This window comes from Agelaius tricolor, unplaced genomic scaffold, assembly GCF_023055355.1.
Source record: "Agelaius tricolor isolate 1412-34295 unplaced genomic scaffold, bAgeTri1.0.p SCAF_41, whole genome shotgun sequence".
In the NCBI taxonomy this organism is placed as follows: Eukaryota; Metazoa; Chordata; class Aves; order Passeriformes; family Icteridae; genus Agelaius; species Agelaius tricolor.
In genome coordinates, this window is record NW_027269301.1 from 1844732 (window position 1) to 1859117 (window position 14386).

The 14386-nt window shown below is 46.5% G+C and overlaps 1 protein-coding gene and 1 long non-coding RNA gene across 5 annotated transcripts in view; both read left to right on the top strand.

The window, feature by feature from the left end:
- The window catches only part of XPO7 (exportin 7), a 78889-nt gene that overhangs the window by 13939 nt on the left and 50564 nt on the right, over positions 1 to 14386 (top strand). Inside the window, exons 2-5 of one of the 4 annotated variants that reach the window (XM_071454844.1) lie at positions 2183 to 2329; positions 5569 to 5662; positions 9276 to 9442; positions 11702 to 11794. In XM_071454844.1, coding sequence (XP_071310945.1) covers positions 2183 to 2329; positions 5569 to 5662; positions 9276 to 9442; positions 11702 to 11794 — 501 coding nt within the window. Of the gene's footprint in view, positions 1 to 2182; positions 2330 to 2990; positions 3057 to 5568; positions 5663 to 9275; positions 9443 to 11701; positions 11795 to 14386 lie in introns of those variants that run through there. The other 3 variants (XM_071454846.1, XM_071454843.1, XM_071454845.1) reach the window with 3 other exon arrangements.
- Positions 9455 to 11309, top strand: LOC139603856 (uncharacterized). The gene is made up of 2 exons (XR_011683832.1): positions 9455 to 10401; positions 10809 to 11309. It is a non-coding gene; the product is annotated as an uncharacterized lncRNA (long non-coding RNA).

The window sequence follows — 14386 nt, forward strand, 5'->3', positions numbered from 1 at the left end:
CTGGTGGGTCCCACATGTGCCAGTGCTGAGGAGTCCCTGCAGTGTCCCTGAATCCCCTTTCCCCCATTTTTCCCTGTTTCCCCCATTTTTCCCCATTTTTCCCTGGTTTTTCCCTGGTTTTCCCCGTTTTTCCCCTGGTTTTTCCCCATTTTTCCCCCATTTCTCCCCATTTTTCCCCCACTTTTCCCCGTTTCTCCCCGTTTTTCCCCATTTTCCCCTTTCCCATTTTTCCCCATTTTTCCCCATTTTTCCCCCATTTTTCCCCATTTTCCCCGTTTTCCCCCATTTTCTCCTGTTTTTCCCCATTTCTCCCCCGTTTTTCCCCATTTTTCCCCATTTCTCCCCATTTCTTCCCATTTTCCCCCTGATTTTCCCTGTTTTCCCCCATTTTCCCCCATTTTCCCCATTTCCCCCCCTTTTCCCCCATTTCTCCCCATTTTTCCCTGTTTTCCCTGTTTTTCCCCATTTCTCCCCATTTTTTCCCCATTTCTCCCCCATTTCTCCCCGTTTTTCCCCGTTTTTCCCCATTTCTCCCCATTTTTCCCCATTTTCCCCGTTTTTCCCCATTTCTCCCCGTTTTTCCCCGTTTTTCCCCATTTCTCCCCCGTTTTTCCCCATTTTTCCCCATTTTCCCCCATTTCCCCCATTTCTCCCCATTTTCCCCATTTCTCCCCATTTCCCCCATTTCCCCCATTTTTCCCCATTTTCCCCATTTCTCCCCATTTTCCCCCATTTTCCCCCCATTTTCCCCCATTTTTCCCCGTTTTCCCCCGTTTCTCCCCATTTTTCCCCATTTTTCCCCATTTTTCCCCATTTTTCCCCATTTCTCCCCATTTTTCCCCTTTTCCCCCATTTCTCCCCCATTTCTCCCCCATTTCTCCCCATTTTCCCCATTTCTCCCCATTTTCCCCATTTCTCCCCATTTCCCCCATTTCCCCCATTTTTCCCCATTTTTCCCTATTTTCCCCCCATTTCTCCCCATTTTCCCCCACTTTTCCCCATTTTTCCCCATTTTCCCCCTTTTCCCCCATTTTTCCCCATTTTCCCCCCACTTTTCCCCCATTTTTCCCCATTTCTCCCCATTTTTCCCCCGTTTTTCCCCATTTTTCCCCATTTCTCCCCGTTTCTCCCCATTTCTCCCCGGTTTTCCCCTTTTCCCCCTTTTTCCCTGGTTTCCCATGGTTTCCCATGGTTTTCCCTGTTTTCCCCCATTTTCCCCATTTTTCCCCTGTTTTTCCCCATTTCTCCCCATTTTTCCCCATTTTCCCCCGTTTTTCCCTCTTTTCCCTGTTTTTCCCCATTTTTCCCCATTTCTCCCCATTTTTTCCCCATTTCTCCCCTGTTTTTCCCCCATTTCTCCCCATTTTTCCCCCATTTCTCCCCATTTTCCCCCCTTTTTCCCCATTTCTCCCCATTTTTCCCCATTTTTCCCTGGTTTCCCTGTTTTCCCCCATTTTTCCCCCATTTTTCCCCATTTCTCCCTGTTTCTCCCAATTTCTGCCCGGTTTTCCCCGTTTTCCCCATTTTTCCCAGGTTTCCCATGGTTTCCCCTGTTTTTCCCATTTCTCCCCATTTTCCCCCATTCTCCCCCATTTTCCCCCATTTTTCCCCCATTTCTCCCCATTTTCCCCCCATTTTTCCCCATTTTCCCCCCACTTTTCCCCCATTTTTCCCCATTTCTCCCCATTTCCCCCCATTTCCCCCATTTTTCCCCATTTTCCCCCATTTCCCCCATTTTCCCCCATTCTCCCCCGTTTTTCCCCCATTTTTCCCCATTTCTCCCCATTTCTCCCCATTTCCCCCCGTTTCTCCCCATTTTCCCCCATTTTTCCCCATTTCTCCCCTGTTTTTCCCCGTTTTCCCCCATTTTCCCCGTTTCTCCCCGTTTCCCCCCATTTCCCCCCATTTCCCCCCATTTCTCCCCATTTCCCCCCATTTCCCCCCATTTCCCCCATTTTTCCCCATTTTCCCCCATTTCTCCCCATTTCTCCCCATTTTCCCCCATTTTCCCCCATTTTCCCCCATTTCTCCCCCATTTCTCCCCATTTTTCCCCCATTTCTCCCCCATTTCTCCCCGTTTTTCCCCATTTTCCCCCCATTTCTCCCCATTTTCCCCCATTTCTCCCCCATTCTCCCCATTTTCCCCATTAATCCCCATTTTCCCGTGTTTGCTGCCCTGCAGAGCCTGGCCCAGCTGGAGAACCTGTGCAAGCAGCTCTATGAGACCACGGACACGGGCACGCGCCTGCAGGCCGAGAAGGCCCTGGTGGAGTTCACCAACAGCCCCGACTGCCTGAGCAAGTGCCAGCTGCTGCTCGAGAGGGGCAGCGTGAGTACACCCCAGATACTCCCAAAATATTCCCAAAATGTTCCCAAAATTACCCAAAATCATGGGATTTCACATCCCAAAAATTCCCCAAAACTGTGGGATTCCATGTCCTAATGGGATTCACCAAACAGCCCCAAGTGCCAGCTGCTGCTCGAGAGGGGCAGCGTGAGTACACCCCAGATACTCCCAAAATATTCCCAAAATATTCCCAAAATATTCCCAAAATGTTCCCAAAATATTCCCCAAAATCGTGGGATTCCATGTCCTGATGGGATTCACCAAACAGCCCCAAGTGCCAGCTGCTGCTTGAGAGAGGCAGCGTGAGCACACCCCAGATACTCCCAAAATATTCCCAAAAATATTCCCAAAATATTCCCAAAATATTCCCAAAATATCCCCAAAATATTCCCAAAAATTACCCAAAATTGTGGGATTCCACATCCCCAAATTTCCCCAAAATTGTGGGATTCCATGTCCTGGTGGAGTTCACCAACATTCCCCAAGTGCCAGCTGCTGCTCAAGAGAGGCAGCGTGAGTACACCCCAAATGTTCCCAAATGTTCCCAAAATATTCCCAAAAATTACCCAAAATATTCCCAAAATATTCCCCAAAATTACCCAAAATTGTGGGATTCCACATCCCCAAATTCCCCAAAATTGTGGGATTCCATGTCCTGATGGATTCACCAAACAGCCCCAAGTGCCAGCTGCTGCTCGAGAGGGGCAGCGTGAGTACACCCCAAATGTTCCCAAAATATTCCCAAAAATTACCCAAAATTCCCCCAAATCGTGGAATTCCACATCCCAAAAATTCCCCAAAATTGTGGGATTCCATGTCCTGGTGGGATTCACCAAACAGCCCCAAGTGCCAGCGGCTCCTCGAGAGAGGCAGCGTGAGCACACCCCAGATACTCCCAAAATATTCCCAAAATATTCCCAAAAATTACCCAAAATTCTGGAATTCCACATCCCCAAATTCCCCAAAATCGTGGGATTCCATGCCCTGATGGATTCACCAAACAGCCCCAAGTGCCAGAGGCTCCTCGAGAGAGGCAGCGTGAGCACACCCCAGACATTCCCCAAAATCATGGGATTCCACATCCCAAACATTCCCCAAAGTCACAGAATTCCACATCCCAGAAATTCCCCAAAAATTCCCCAGAAATTCCCCAAAATTGTGGAATTCTACATCCCCAAATTCTCCAAACCCATTGAATTCCACATCCCAAACATTCCCCAAAATTGTGGGATTCCATGCCCTGGTGGAGTTCACCAACATTCCCCAAGTGCCAGCGGCTCCTTGAGAGAGGCAGCGTGAGCACAACCCCAGACACTGCCCAGAATTCCCAAAAATTCCCCAGAATCATGGAATTCCACATCCCCAAACATTCCCCAAAAATTCCCCAAAAATTCCCCCAAAATTCCCCAAAATCATGGGATTCCACATCCCAGAAATTCCCCAAAAATTCTCCCAAACCATTGAATTCCACATCCCCAAATTTCCCCAAAATCGTGGGATTCCATGCCCTGATGGATTCACCAAACAGCCCCAAGTGCCAGCGGCTCCTGGAGAGAGGCAGCGTGAGCACACCCCAGACATTGCCCAGAATCATGGAATTCCACGTCCCAGAAATTCCCAAAAATTCCCCAAAACCATTGAATTCCACATCCCAAACATTCCCCAAAATCATGGGATTCCACATCCCAAAATTTCCCCAAAAATTCCCCAGAATCATGGGATTCCACATCCCAAACATTCCCCAAAATCAGGGGATTTCACATCCCAAAATTTCCCCAAAATCGTGGGATTCCATGTCCTGATGGATTCACCAAACAGCCCCAAGTGCCAGTGGCTCCTCGAGAGAGGCAGCGTGAGCACACCCCAGATATTCCCGAAATATTCCCAAAATATTCCCAAAAATTCCCCAAATTTCCCCAAAATCATGGGATTCCATGCCCTGATGGGATTCACCAAACAGCCCCAAGTGCCAGCTGCTCCTTGAGAGAGGCAGCGTGAGCACATCCCAGACACTGCCCAGAATTCCCAGAAATTCCCCAGAATCAGGGGATTCCACATCCCAAACATTCCCCAAAGTCATGGGATTCCACATCCCAGAAATTCCCCTAAAATTCCCCAAAATCATGGGATTCAACATCCGAAACATTCCCCAAAATCATGGGATTCCACATCCCAAAACTTCCCCAAAAATTCCCCAAAAATTCCCCAGAATCATGGGATTCTACATCCCCAAATTCCCCCAAACCATTGAATTCCACATCCCAAACATTCCCCAAAATCATGGGATTTCACATCCCAGAAATTCCCCAAAAATTCCCCAAAAATTCCCCAAAGTCATGGAATTCCACATCCCCAAACATTCCCCAAAATCATGGGATTTCACATCCCAAACATTCCCCAAAATCATGGAATTCCACATCCCAGAAATTCCCCCAAAAATTCCCCAGAAATTCCCCAAAAATTCCCCAAAATTGTGGAATTCCACATCCCAAAAATTCCCCAAAATCATGGGATTCCACATCCCAGAAATTCCCCAAAACTTCCCCAAAATCCTGGAATTCCACATCCCCAAATTCCCCAAACCCATTGAATTCCACATCCCAAACATTCCCTAAAACCCTGGGATTCCACATCCCAAAAATTCCTGCAAAATTCCTACAGAATTCCTGCAAAATTCCTGTTAATTCCTGCAAATTTCTGTAAATTCCTGCAAAATTCCTGTAAATTTCTGCAAATTTTTGTAAGTTCCTGCAAAATTCCTGTAGATTCCTGTAAATTTCTGGAAATTCCTGTGAATTCTTTAAAATTCCTGCAAAATTCTTCTGAATTCCTGAAAAATTCTTGTGAATTCCTGAAAAATTCCTGTGAATTCCTGAAAAGTTGGTGCGAAGTTTCTGCAAAATTCCTGTAAATCCCTGCCTAATTTCTGGTAAATTCTTGTGAATTGCTGGATAATTTCTGTAAATTCCTGTCAAACCTTGGGCTTTTATCCCAGGATTGTTGGAATTTGGGGGAATTTGGGAATTTGGGAATTTGGGAATTGCATTTCAGTGAGGTGGGAGCTGCTTCCCTTCAACTCCTGGGCTGGAATTTGCTTCAAAGCCATGAATGAAAATGCCGTGAATTAAAATTCCATGAATTAAAACTCCATGAATTAAAATTCCATGAATTCAAATTCCTGTTTTTTGGGGTTTTTTGGGATTTTTTTCCCTTTTTTCCAGTCCTCCTACTCGCAGTTGCTGGCGGCCACCTGCCTTACCAAGCTGGTGTCACGCACAAACAACCCCCTGCCCCTGGAGCAGCGCATCGACATCCGTGAGTCCGGCTCTGCAGAGCCCTGGGGTGGGACCAAAATATCCTTGGGATTCTCCTAAAAATCCTTGGGATTGTATAAAACCCTTGGGATGGGACCAAAAATCCTTGGGATGGGCCCAAAACCCTGGGGATGGGACCAAAATCCTTGGGACGGGCCCAAAAAGCCTTGGGATGGGCCAAAAATCCATGGGATTGTATAAAACCCTTGGGATTGGCCCAAAATATCCCTGAGATTGGCCCAAAATCCATGGGATTGTATAAAACCCTGGGGATGGGCCCAAAATCCTTGGGATTGGCCCAAAAAGCCTTGGGATGGGCCCAAAAATCCTTGGGATTGTATAAAACCCTTGGGATGGGCCCAAAATCCTTGGGATTGTATAAAACCCTTGGGATGGGACCAAAACCCTTGGGATGGGCCCAAAATCCTTGGGATGGGCCCAAAAAGCCTTGGGATTGTCCAAAATATCCTTGGGATTGTATAAAATCCATGGGATTGTATAAAACCCTTGGGATGGGCCCAAAATCCTTGGGATTGTATAAAATCCATGGGACTGTATAAAACCCTTGGGATGGGCCCAAAATCCTTGGGATTGTATAAAACCCTTGGGATGGGACCAAAACCCTTGGGATGGGCCCAAAATCCTTGGGATGGGCCCAAAAAGCCTTGGGATTGTCCAAAATATCCTTGGGATTGTATAAAACCCTTGGGATGGGACCAAAATCCTTGGGATTCTCCTAAAAATCCTTGGGATTGGCCCAAAAAGCCTTGGGATTGTATAAAACCCTTGGGATGGGCCCAAAAATCCTTGGGATTGTATAAAATCCATGGGATTGTATAAAACCCTTGGGATGGGCCCAAAATCCTTGGGATGGGCCCAAAAATCCTTGGGATGGGTCCAAAATATCCTTGGGATGGGCCCAAAAATCCTTGGGATTGTATAAAACCCTTGGGATTGGCCCAAAACCCTTGGGATGGGCCCAAAATATCCTTGGGATGGGCCCAAAAAATGCTTGGGATTGTCCAAAACATCCTTGGGATTGTCCCAGAATATCCTTGGGATTGTCCTAAATATCCCTGGGATTGTCCAAAATTTCCCTGGGATTGTCCAGAATATCCTTGGGATTGTCCAAAATCCTTGGCACTTTCCCAAAAAATTCATGGGATTGGCCCAAAAGTCCTTGGGATTGTCCAAAAAGAGCCGTGTGATTGGCCCAAAAAATGCTTGGGATTGGCCCAAAATCCTTGGGATTGTCCAAAATATCCTTGGGATTCTCCTAAAAATCCTTGGGTGGGATTGTCCAAAATATCCTTGGGATTGGCCAAAATATCCCTGGGATTGTTCCAAAATATCCTTGGGATTCTCCTAAAAATCCTTGGGTGGGATTGGTCCAAAAAGCCTTGCGATTGGCCCAAAATCCTTGGGATGGGCCCAAAATCCTTGGGATGGGCCCAAAATCCTTGGGATGGGCCCAAAATCCTTGGGATGGGCCCAAAACCCTGGGGATGGGCCCAAAATCCTTGGGATTGGCCCAAAATCCTTGGCACTTTCCCAAAAAATTCATGGGATTGGCCCAAAAGGCCTTGGGATTGTATAAAACCCTGGGGATGGGACCAAAATCCTTGGGATGGGCCCAAAAAGCCTTGGGATTGTCCAAAATATCCTTGGGATTCTCCTAAAAATCCTTGGGATTGTATAAAACCCTGGGGATGGGACCAGAATCCTTGGGATGGGCCCAAAAAGCCTTGGGATTGTCCAAAATATCCTTGGGATTCTCCTAAAAATCCTTGGGTGGGATTGTCCAAAATATCTCTGGGATTGTTCCAAAATATCCTTGGGATTCTCCTAAAAACCCTTGGGATTCTCCTAAAAATCCTTGGGATTGGCCAAAATATCCTTGGGATTGTATAAAACCCTTGGGATTGGCCCAAAAATCCTTGGGATATGCAAAAAAACCCTTGGGATTGGCCCAAAATCCTTGGGATTGTATAAAGTCCTTGGGATTGTATAAAATCCTTGGGATTGGCCCAAAAACCCTTGGGATGGGCCCAAAATATCCCTGAGATTGGCCCAAAATCCATGGGATTGTATAAAACCCTTGGGATGGGACCAAAATCCTTGGGATTGGCCCAAATATCCCTGGGATTCTCCTAAAAATCCTTGGGATTTTCCCCAAAAAAGCCTTGGGATTGGCCCAGAAACCCTTGGGATTGTCCAAAATATCCTTGGGATTCTCCTAAAAATCCTTGGGTGGGATTGTCCAAAATATCCTTGGGATTGGCCCAAAAAACCTTGGGATTGGCCCAAAATCCTTGGGATTGTATAAAGTCCTTGGGATTGGCCCAAAATCCATGGGATGGGCCCAAAAAAAGCCTTGGGATTGTCCAAAATATCCATGGGATTGTCCCAAAAATCCTTGGGATTCTCCTAAAAATCCTTGGGATTCTCCTAAATTTCCCTGGAATTGTCCAAAATATCCATGGGATTGTCCAAAATATCCTTGGGATTGTCCCTAAAAACCCCTTGGGATTCTCCTAAAAACCCTTGGGATTGGCCCAAAAATATCCATGGGATTGGTCTAAAATCTTTGGGATCGTCCTAAAACCCCTTAGGATTGGCCCAAAAACCTTTGGGATTCTCCTAAAAATCCTTGAGATTGGCCCAAAAAACCCTTGGGATTGTCCTAAAAACCCCTTGGGGTTGGACTCGGTGACCTTGGAGGGCTTTTCCAGCCCACAGAATTCCCAGACTTTTGGAGCTGATGGAGCAAACAAAGGAGGGTTGAGGGTGGGAATTTCACCCTTTTCCAGATTAATTCCAGAACTAAATCCAACCCTTTCCCAGAGATAAATCCAGTCCTTTCTCAGTTAATTCCAGAACTAAATCCAACCCTTGCCCAGGTTTATTCCAGGACTAAATCCAGCCCTTTCCCAGAACTAAATCCAACCCTTGCCCAGGTTTATTCCAGGACTAAGTCCAATGCTTTTCCAGGGCTAAGTCCAGCACTTTCCCAGTTTTATTCCAGGGCTAAATCCAACCATTTTCCAGGGCTAAATCCAATTCTTTCCCAGGTTTATTCCAGGACTAGGAATTAGGATTTAATAGGCTAGGATTTAAATCCAGACTTTTCCCAGGTCTATTCCAGAGCTACATCCAACCCTTTCCCAGGGCTAAATCCAGCCTTTGCCCAGGTTTATTCCAGGGCTAAATCCAACCCCTCCCAGGTTAATTCCAGAGCTAAATCCAACCCTTTCTCAGGGTTAAATCCAACCCTTTCCCAGGACTAAATCCAGCCCTTTCCCAGGTTTATTCCAGGGCTAAATCCAACCCTTTCCCAGGGCTAAATCCAACCCCTCCCAGGTCTATTCCAGAGCTAAATCCAGCTTTTTCCTAGGGCTAAATCCAGTCCTTTCCCAGGTCTATTCCAGAGCTAAATCCAACCCTTTCCCAGCATCTTAAATTCCCATATCAAACCCCAACATTCCTCTCATATATCCACAACATTTCTCCCAACTTCCCCCACTCAAACCAACCTCCCCAAAGCTCCTTTTCCTTCGGGCCATTCCCACAGGGCTGGATTTTGCCTGCAGCTCCATCTTTTCCCTGTTTTCCAGGGAATTATGTGCTGAACTACCTGGCCACGAGGCCGAAGCTGGCGACGTTCGTGACGCAGGCGCTGATCCAGCTCTACGCCAGGATCACCAAGCTGGGCTGGTTCGACTGCCAGAAGGACGAGTACGTCTTCAGGAACGTCATCAACGACGTCACCCGCTTCCTGCAGGTCAGGTTCCCTCCTCAGAATTCCCAGGATCCACCAAAATCCACCAGAAAGGAGTTTGGAGATGGCCTGAAGGAGTTCGGGTTCTTCCGTGTTAGTGTTTTCAGAAGGGGCTTCTGAGGGTGAAGAATTCCTTTAAAATTTGGGGAGCAGGGAATCATTCCTCCTCCCAGCTCTGCACCAGGTTCCTGCAGGTCAGATTTCCTCCTCAGAATTCCCAGGATCCACCAAAATCCACCAAAAAGGAGTTTGGGGATGGCCTGAAGGAGTTTGGGTTCTTCTGTGTTGGTGGTTTTCAGTAGAGGCTTCTGAGGGGAAAAAAGTCAGGGATTTGTTCCTGGGAGCAGGGAATCATTTCTGGATGCTCCCAGATTTGCACCAGGCTCCTGCAGGTCAGATTCCTCCTCAGAATTCCCAGGATAAACCAAAATTTGGGAGATTGCAGGTGGCCTGAAGGAGTTGGGGCTTTTCCATGTTGGTGGTTTTCAGAAGGGGTTTCTGAGGGTGAGGAGTTCCTTATACACCAAGCAATTGTTTCTGGGAGCAGGGAACTGTTCCTGGATGCTCCCAGCTCTGCACCAGGCTCCTGCAGGTCAGATTCCTCCTCAGAATTCCCAGGATTTGCCAAAATTTGGGAGATTGCAGGTGGCCTGAAGGAGTTCAGGGTTTTCCATGTCAGTGGTTTTCAGTAGAGGCTTCCCAGGATGAAGAGTTCCTTATAAACCAGGGAATTGTTTCTGGGAGCAGGGATTTGTGTCTGGATGTTCCCAGCTTTGCTCCAGGTTCCTGCAGGTCAGATTCCCTTCTCAGAATTCCCAGGATTCACCAAAATCTGGGAGTTTGCAGGTGGCCTGAAGGAGTTCGGGTGCTTCCATGTTGGTGTTTTCAGTAGAGGCTTCTGAGGGGAAAAAAGTCAGGGATTTGTTCCTGGATGCTCCCAGATTTGCACCAGGCTCCTGCAGGTCAGATTTCTCCTCAGAATTCCCAGGATTTGCCAAAATTTGGGAGATTGCAGGTGGCCTGAAGGAGTTGGGGCTTTTCTATTGTGGTGGTTTTCAGCAGGGGTTTCTGAGGGTGAAGAGCTCCTTATAAATCAGGGAATGATTTTAGGGAGCAGGGAATCATTCCTGATGCTCCCAGCTTTGCTCCAGGTCCTTGCAGGTCAGATTCCCTCCTCAGAGTTGCCAGGATCCACCAAAATCCAGCAAAAAGGAGTTTGGAGATGGCCTAAAGGAGTTTGGGTTCTTCCGTGTTGGTGGTTTTCAGTAGAGGCTTCCCAGGATGAAGAGTTCCTTGTAAAGCAGGGAATTGTTTCTGGGAGCAGGGATTTGTTCCTGGATGCTCCCAGCTTTGCTCCAGGTTCCTGCAGGTCAGATTCCCTCCTCAGAATTCCCAAGATTCACCAAAATCCAGGAGTTTGCAGGTGGCCTGAAGGAGTTCGGGTGCTTCCATGTTGGTGTTTTCAGCAGGGGCTTCTGAGGGTGAGGAGTTCCTTATAAACCAAGGAATTGTTTCTGGGAGTAGGGAACTGTTCCTGGATGATCCCAGCTTTGCCCCAGGTCCTTGCAGGTCAGATTCCCTTCTCAGAATTCCCAGGATTCACCAAAATCCAGGAGTTTGCAGGTGGCCTGAAGGATTTCGGGTGCTTCCATGTTGGTGTTTTCAGCAGGGGCTTCTGAGGGTGAAGATCTCCTTAAAAATCAGGGATTTGTTCCTGGATGCTCCCAGCTCTGCACCAGATCCTTGCAGGTCAGATTCCCTCCTCAGAATTCCCAGGATTCACCAAAATCCACCAAAAAGGAGTTTGGAGATGGCCCGAAGGAGTTCGGGTTCTTCCATGTCAGTGGTTTTCAGAAGGGGCTTCTGAGGGTGAAGGTCAAAAATCAGGGATTTGTTCCCAGATGCTCCAGACTTTAGGATCCATCTTTTCCACCCCATGGATGGGTAGAAAATCACGGAATATTTTCTTGGTTTTTCCTTTCCTTTCCATGGGAATCATATTTCATTTTTAGCTCCTTAAAAATTTAGGCAGCAGGGAATTGTTCCTGGATGCTCCAACCTTTAGGATCCATCTTTTCCAACCTCATGGATATTCCTGATATTTCTTTCAACTTCCTGCATTCATTGACTCAGATCAACCTCCCAAAAAAAATTTTTTTTTAAATAAGAATTAAGCTTTTCTAGCCAAGAGTTTTTCCAAGGAAAAAACAAAAAAAAAGGGGAATTTTTCCAAAAAAAAAAGCTGTGCCTTTGCCTCCCCAGGACAGTGTAGAGCACTGCATCATAGGAGTGACAATCCTGTCCCAACTAACGAATGAAATTAATCAAGTAAGTGCTACAGCCTTCCTCAGTGAAGTAAGTGTCCAATTTTCTCATTCATATTGTTGTGTCCTGCCTTTTCTGGGGTTTTTATTTTGGGAATTTCGCTGTCTGGGAGGTGTTTCAGGGGGAATTTCTGTGTTTGTTGGGTATTTGTTGTTGTTGTTGTTGTTGTTTTTCACTCCCTCTTTGTGGTGAGATGCTGAGAGCTCCTGTCTGGAGGGATTGTTTTGTTTCATTGGCATCTTCCATCTTTTCCCATGTTTTGATGTGGTTTTCTGGGATGAGAAGGGAAAAAAAAACCAAGAAAAAAGAATTATGTAGTGAGGATGAGTGTGAGAACTTTCTGTTGTCAGCCACTCCTATTTACCAGGGAGAAAAACCCAAAATTATCCAATTGTCCCCATTTTTAAACAAAGCCTTTCATCCAGGATGAAACTCTGAATGAATTTCTGGGATAAAATTCCCAGAAATCCTGCAGGATTCTCTGAGCCTGGTTCCTTTCCCAGCCCCCGAGGCCTGGCCAGGCCCAATCCTGGCCCAGCTTTTCCAGAGGATTTAAAATCCTTCCAGGGCTGTGCTCTGGAATTCCCTCTGGAATTGCTGCTGGAAACTGGGATGAGCACCTTTACTGGGATGAGCTGTCCCAATTTCTGTGGTTTTTCTGTCTTTTTTCCATGATTTTTCCATTGTTTTCCCTCATATATGCATAATTTGTGCTGCAATCCTGAGGGTCATAATGAGTGGAAAAGTCTCTGATTTTCTGACCCTCCTCGTAGACCTTGGAGGAAAAACCCCAAAATTTTACAACTCTGCCCATTTTTAAAGCATTGTTTTCATCTAGGATGAAATTCTGAATGAATTTCTGGGATAAAATTCCCAGAAATCCTGCAGGATTCTCAGATTGTGTCCCTTTCCCAGCCCCTGAGGCCCAGCCAGGCCCAGTCCTGGCCCAGCTTTTCCAGAGGATTTAAAATCCCTCCAGGGCTGTGCTCTGGAATTCCTCTGGAAACAGGGATGAGCACCTTTACTTGGTGCTATCCCAATTTCCATGATTTTTCCATAGGTTTTTTCCATGTTTTTTCATTGTTTTCCCCTCAGGCAGGCAGATTTTGCTACAGTCCTGAGGGTCATAATGAGTGGAAAAGTCTCTGATTTTCTGACTCCCTTGGAGAAAAAAACCCAATTTATCTAATTGTGCCCATATTTAAAGCATCCCTTTGATCCAGGATGAAACTCTGAATGAATTTCTGGGATAAAATCCCCAGAAATCCTGCAGGATTCTCTGAGCCTGGTTCCTTTCCCAGCCCCTGAGGCCCGGCCAGGCCCAATCCTGGCCCAGCTTTTCCAGAGGATTTAAAATCCCTCCAAGGCTGTGCTCTGGAATTCCCTCTGGAATTGCAGCTGGAAACTGGGATGAGCACCTTTACTGGGATGAGCTGTCCCAATTTCTGTGGTTTTTCTGTCTTTTTTCCATGATTTTTCCATTGTTTTCCCTCATATATGCATAATTTGTGCTGCAATCCTGAGGGTCATAATGAGTTGAAAAGTCTCTGATTTTCTGACCCTCCTCGTAGACCTTGGAGGAAAAACCCCAAAATTTTACAACTCTGCCCATTTTTAAAGCATTGTTTTCATCTAGGATGAAATTCTGAATGAATTTCTGGGATAAAATTCCCAGAAATCCTGCAGGATTCTCAGATTTTGTCCCTTTCCCAGCCCCTGAGGCCCAGCCAGGCCCAGTCCTGGCCCAGCTTTTCCAGAGGATTTAAAATCCCTCCAGGGCTGTGCTCTGGAATTCCCTCTGGAATTCCTCTGGAAACAGGGATGAGCATCTTTACTTGGTGCTACCCCAATTTCCATGGTTTTTTCCATAGGTTTTTTCCATGTTTTTTCCATTGTTTTCCCCTCAGGCAGGCAGATTTTGCTGCAGTCCTGAGGGTCATAATGAGTGGAAAAGTCTCTGATTTTCTGACTCCCTTGGAGGAAAAAAACCCAATTTATCTAATTGTGCCCATATTTAAAGCATCCCTTTGATCCAGGATGACACTCTGAATGAATTTCTGGGATAAAATTCCCAGAAATCCTGCAGGATTCTCTGAGCCTGGTTCCTTTCCCAGCCCCTGAGGCCTGGCCAGGCCCAATCCTGGCCCAGCTTTTCCAGAGGATTTAAAATCCTTCCAGGGCTGTGCTCTGGAATTCCCTCTGGAATTGCAGCTGGAAACTGGGATGAGCACCTTTACTGGGATGAGCTGTCCCAATTTCTGTGGTTTTTCTGTCTTTTTTCCATGATTTTTCCATTGTTTTCCCTCATATATGCATAATTTGTGCTGCAATCCTGAGGGTCATAATGAGTGGAAAAGTGTCTGATTTTCTGACCCTCCTCCTAGACCTTGGAGAAAAACCCCAAAATTTTACAACTCTGCCCATTTTTAAAGCATTGTTTTCATCTTGGATGAAATTCTGAATGAATTCCTGCGATAAAATTCCCAGAAATCCTGCAGGATTCTCAGATTTTGTCCCTTTCCCAGCCCCTGAGGCCCGGCCAGGCCCAATCCTGGCCCAGCTTTTCCAGAGGATTTAAAATCCCTCCAGGGCTGTGCTCTGGAATTCCCTCTGGAATTCCTC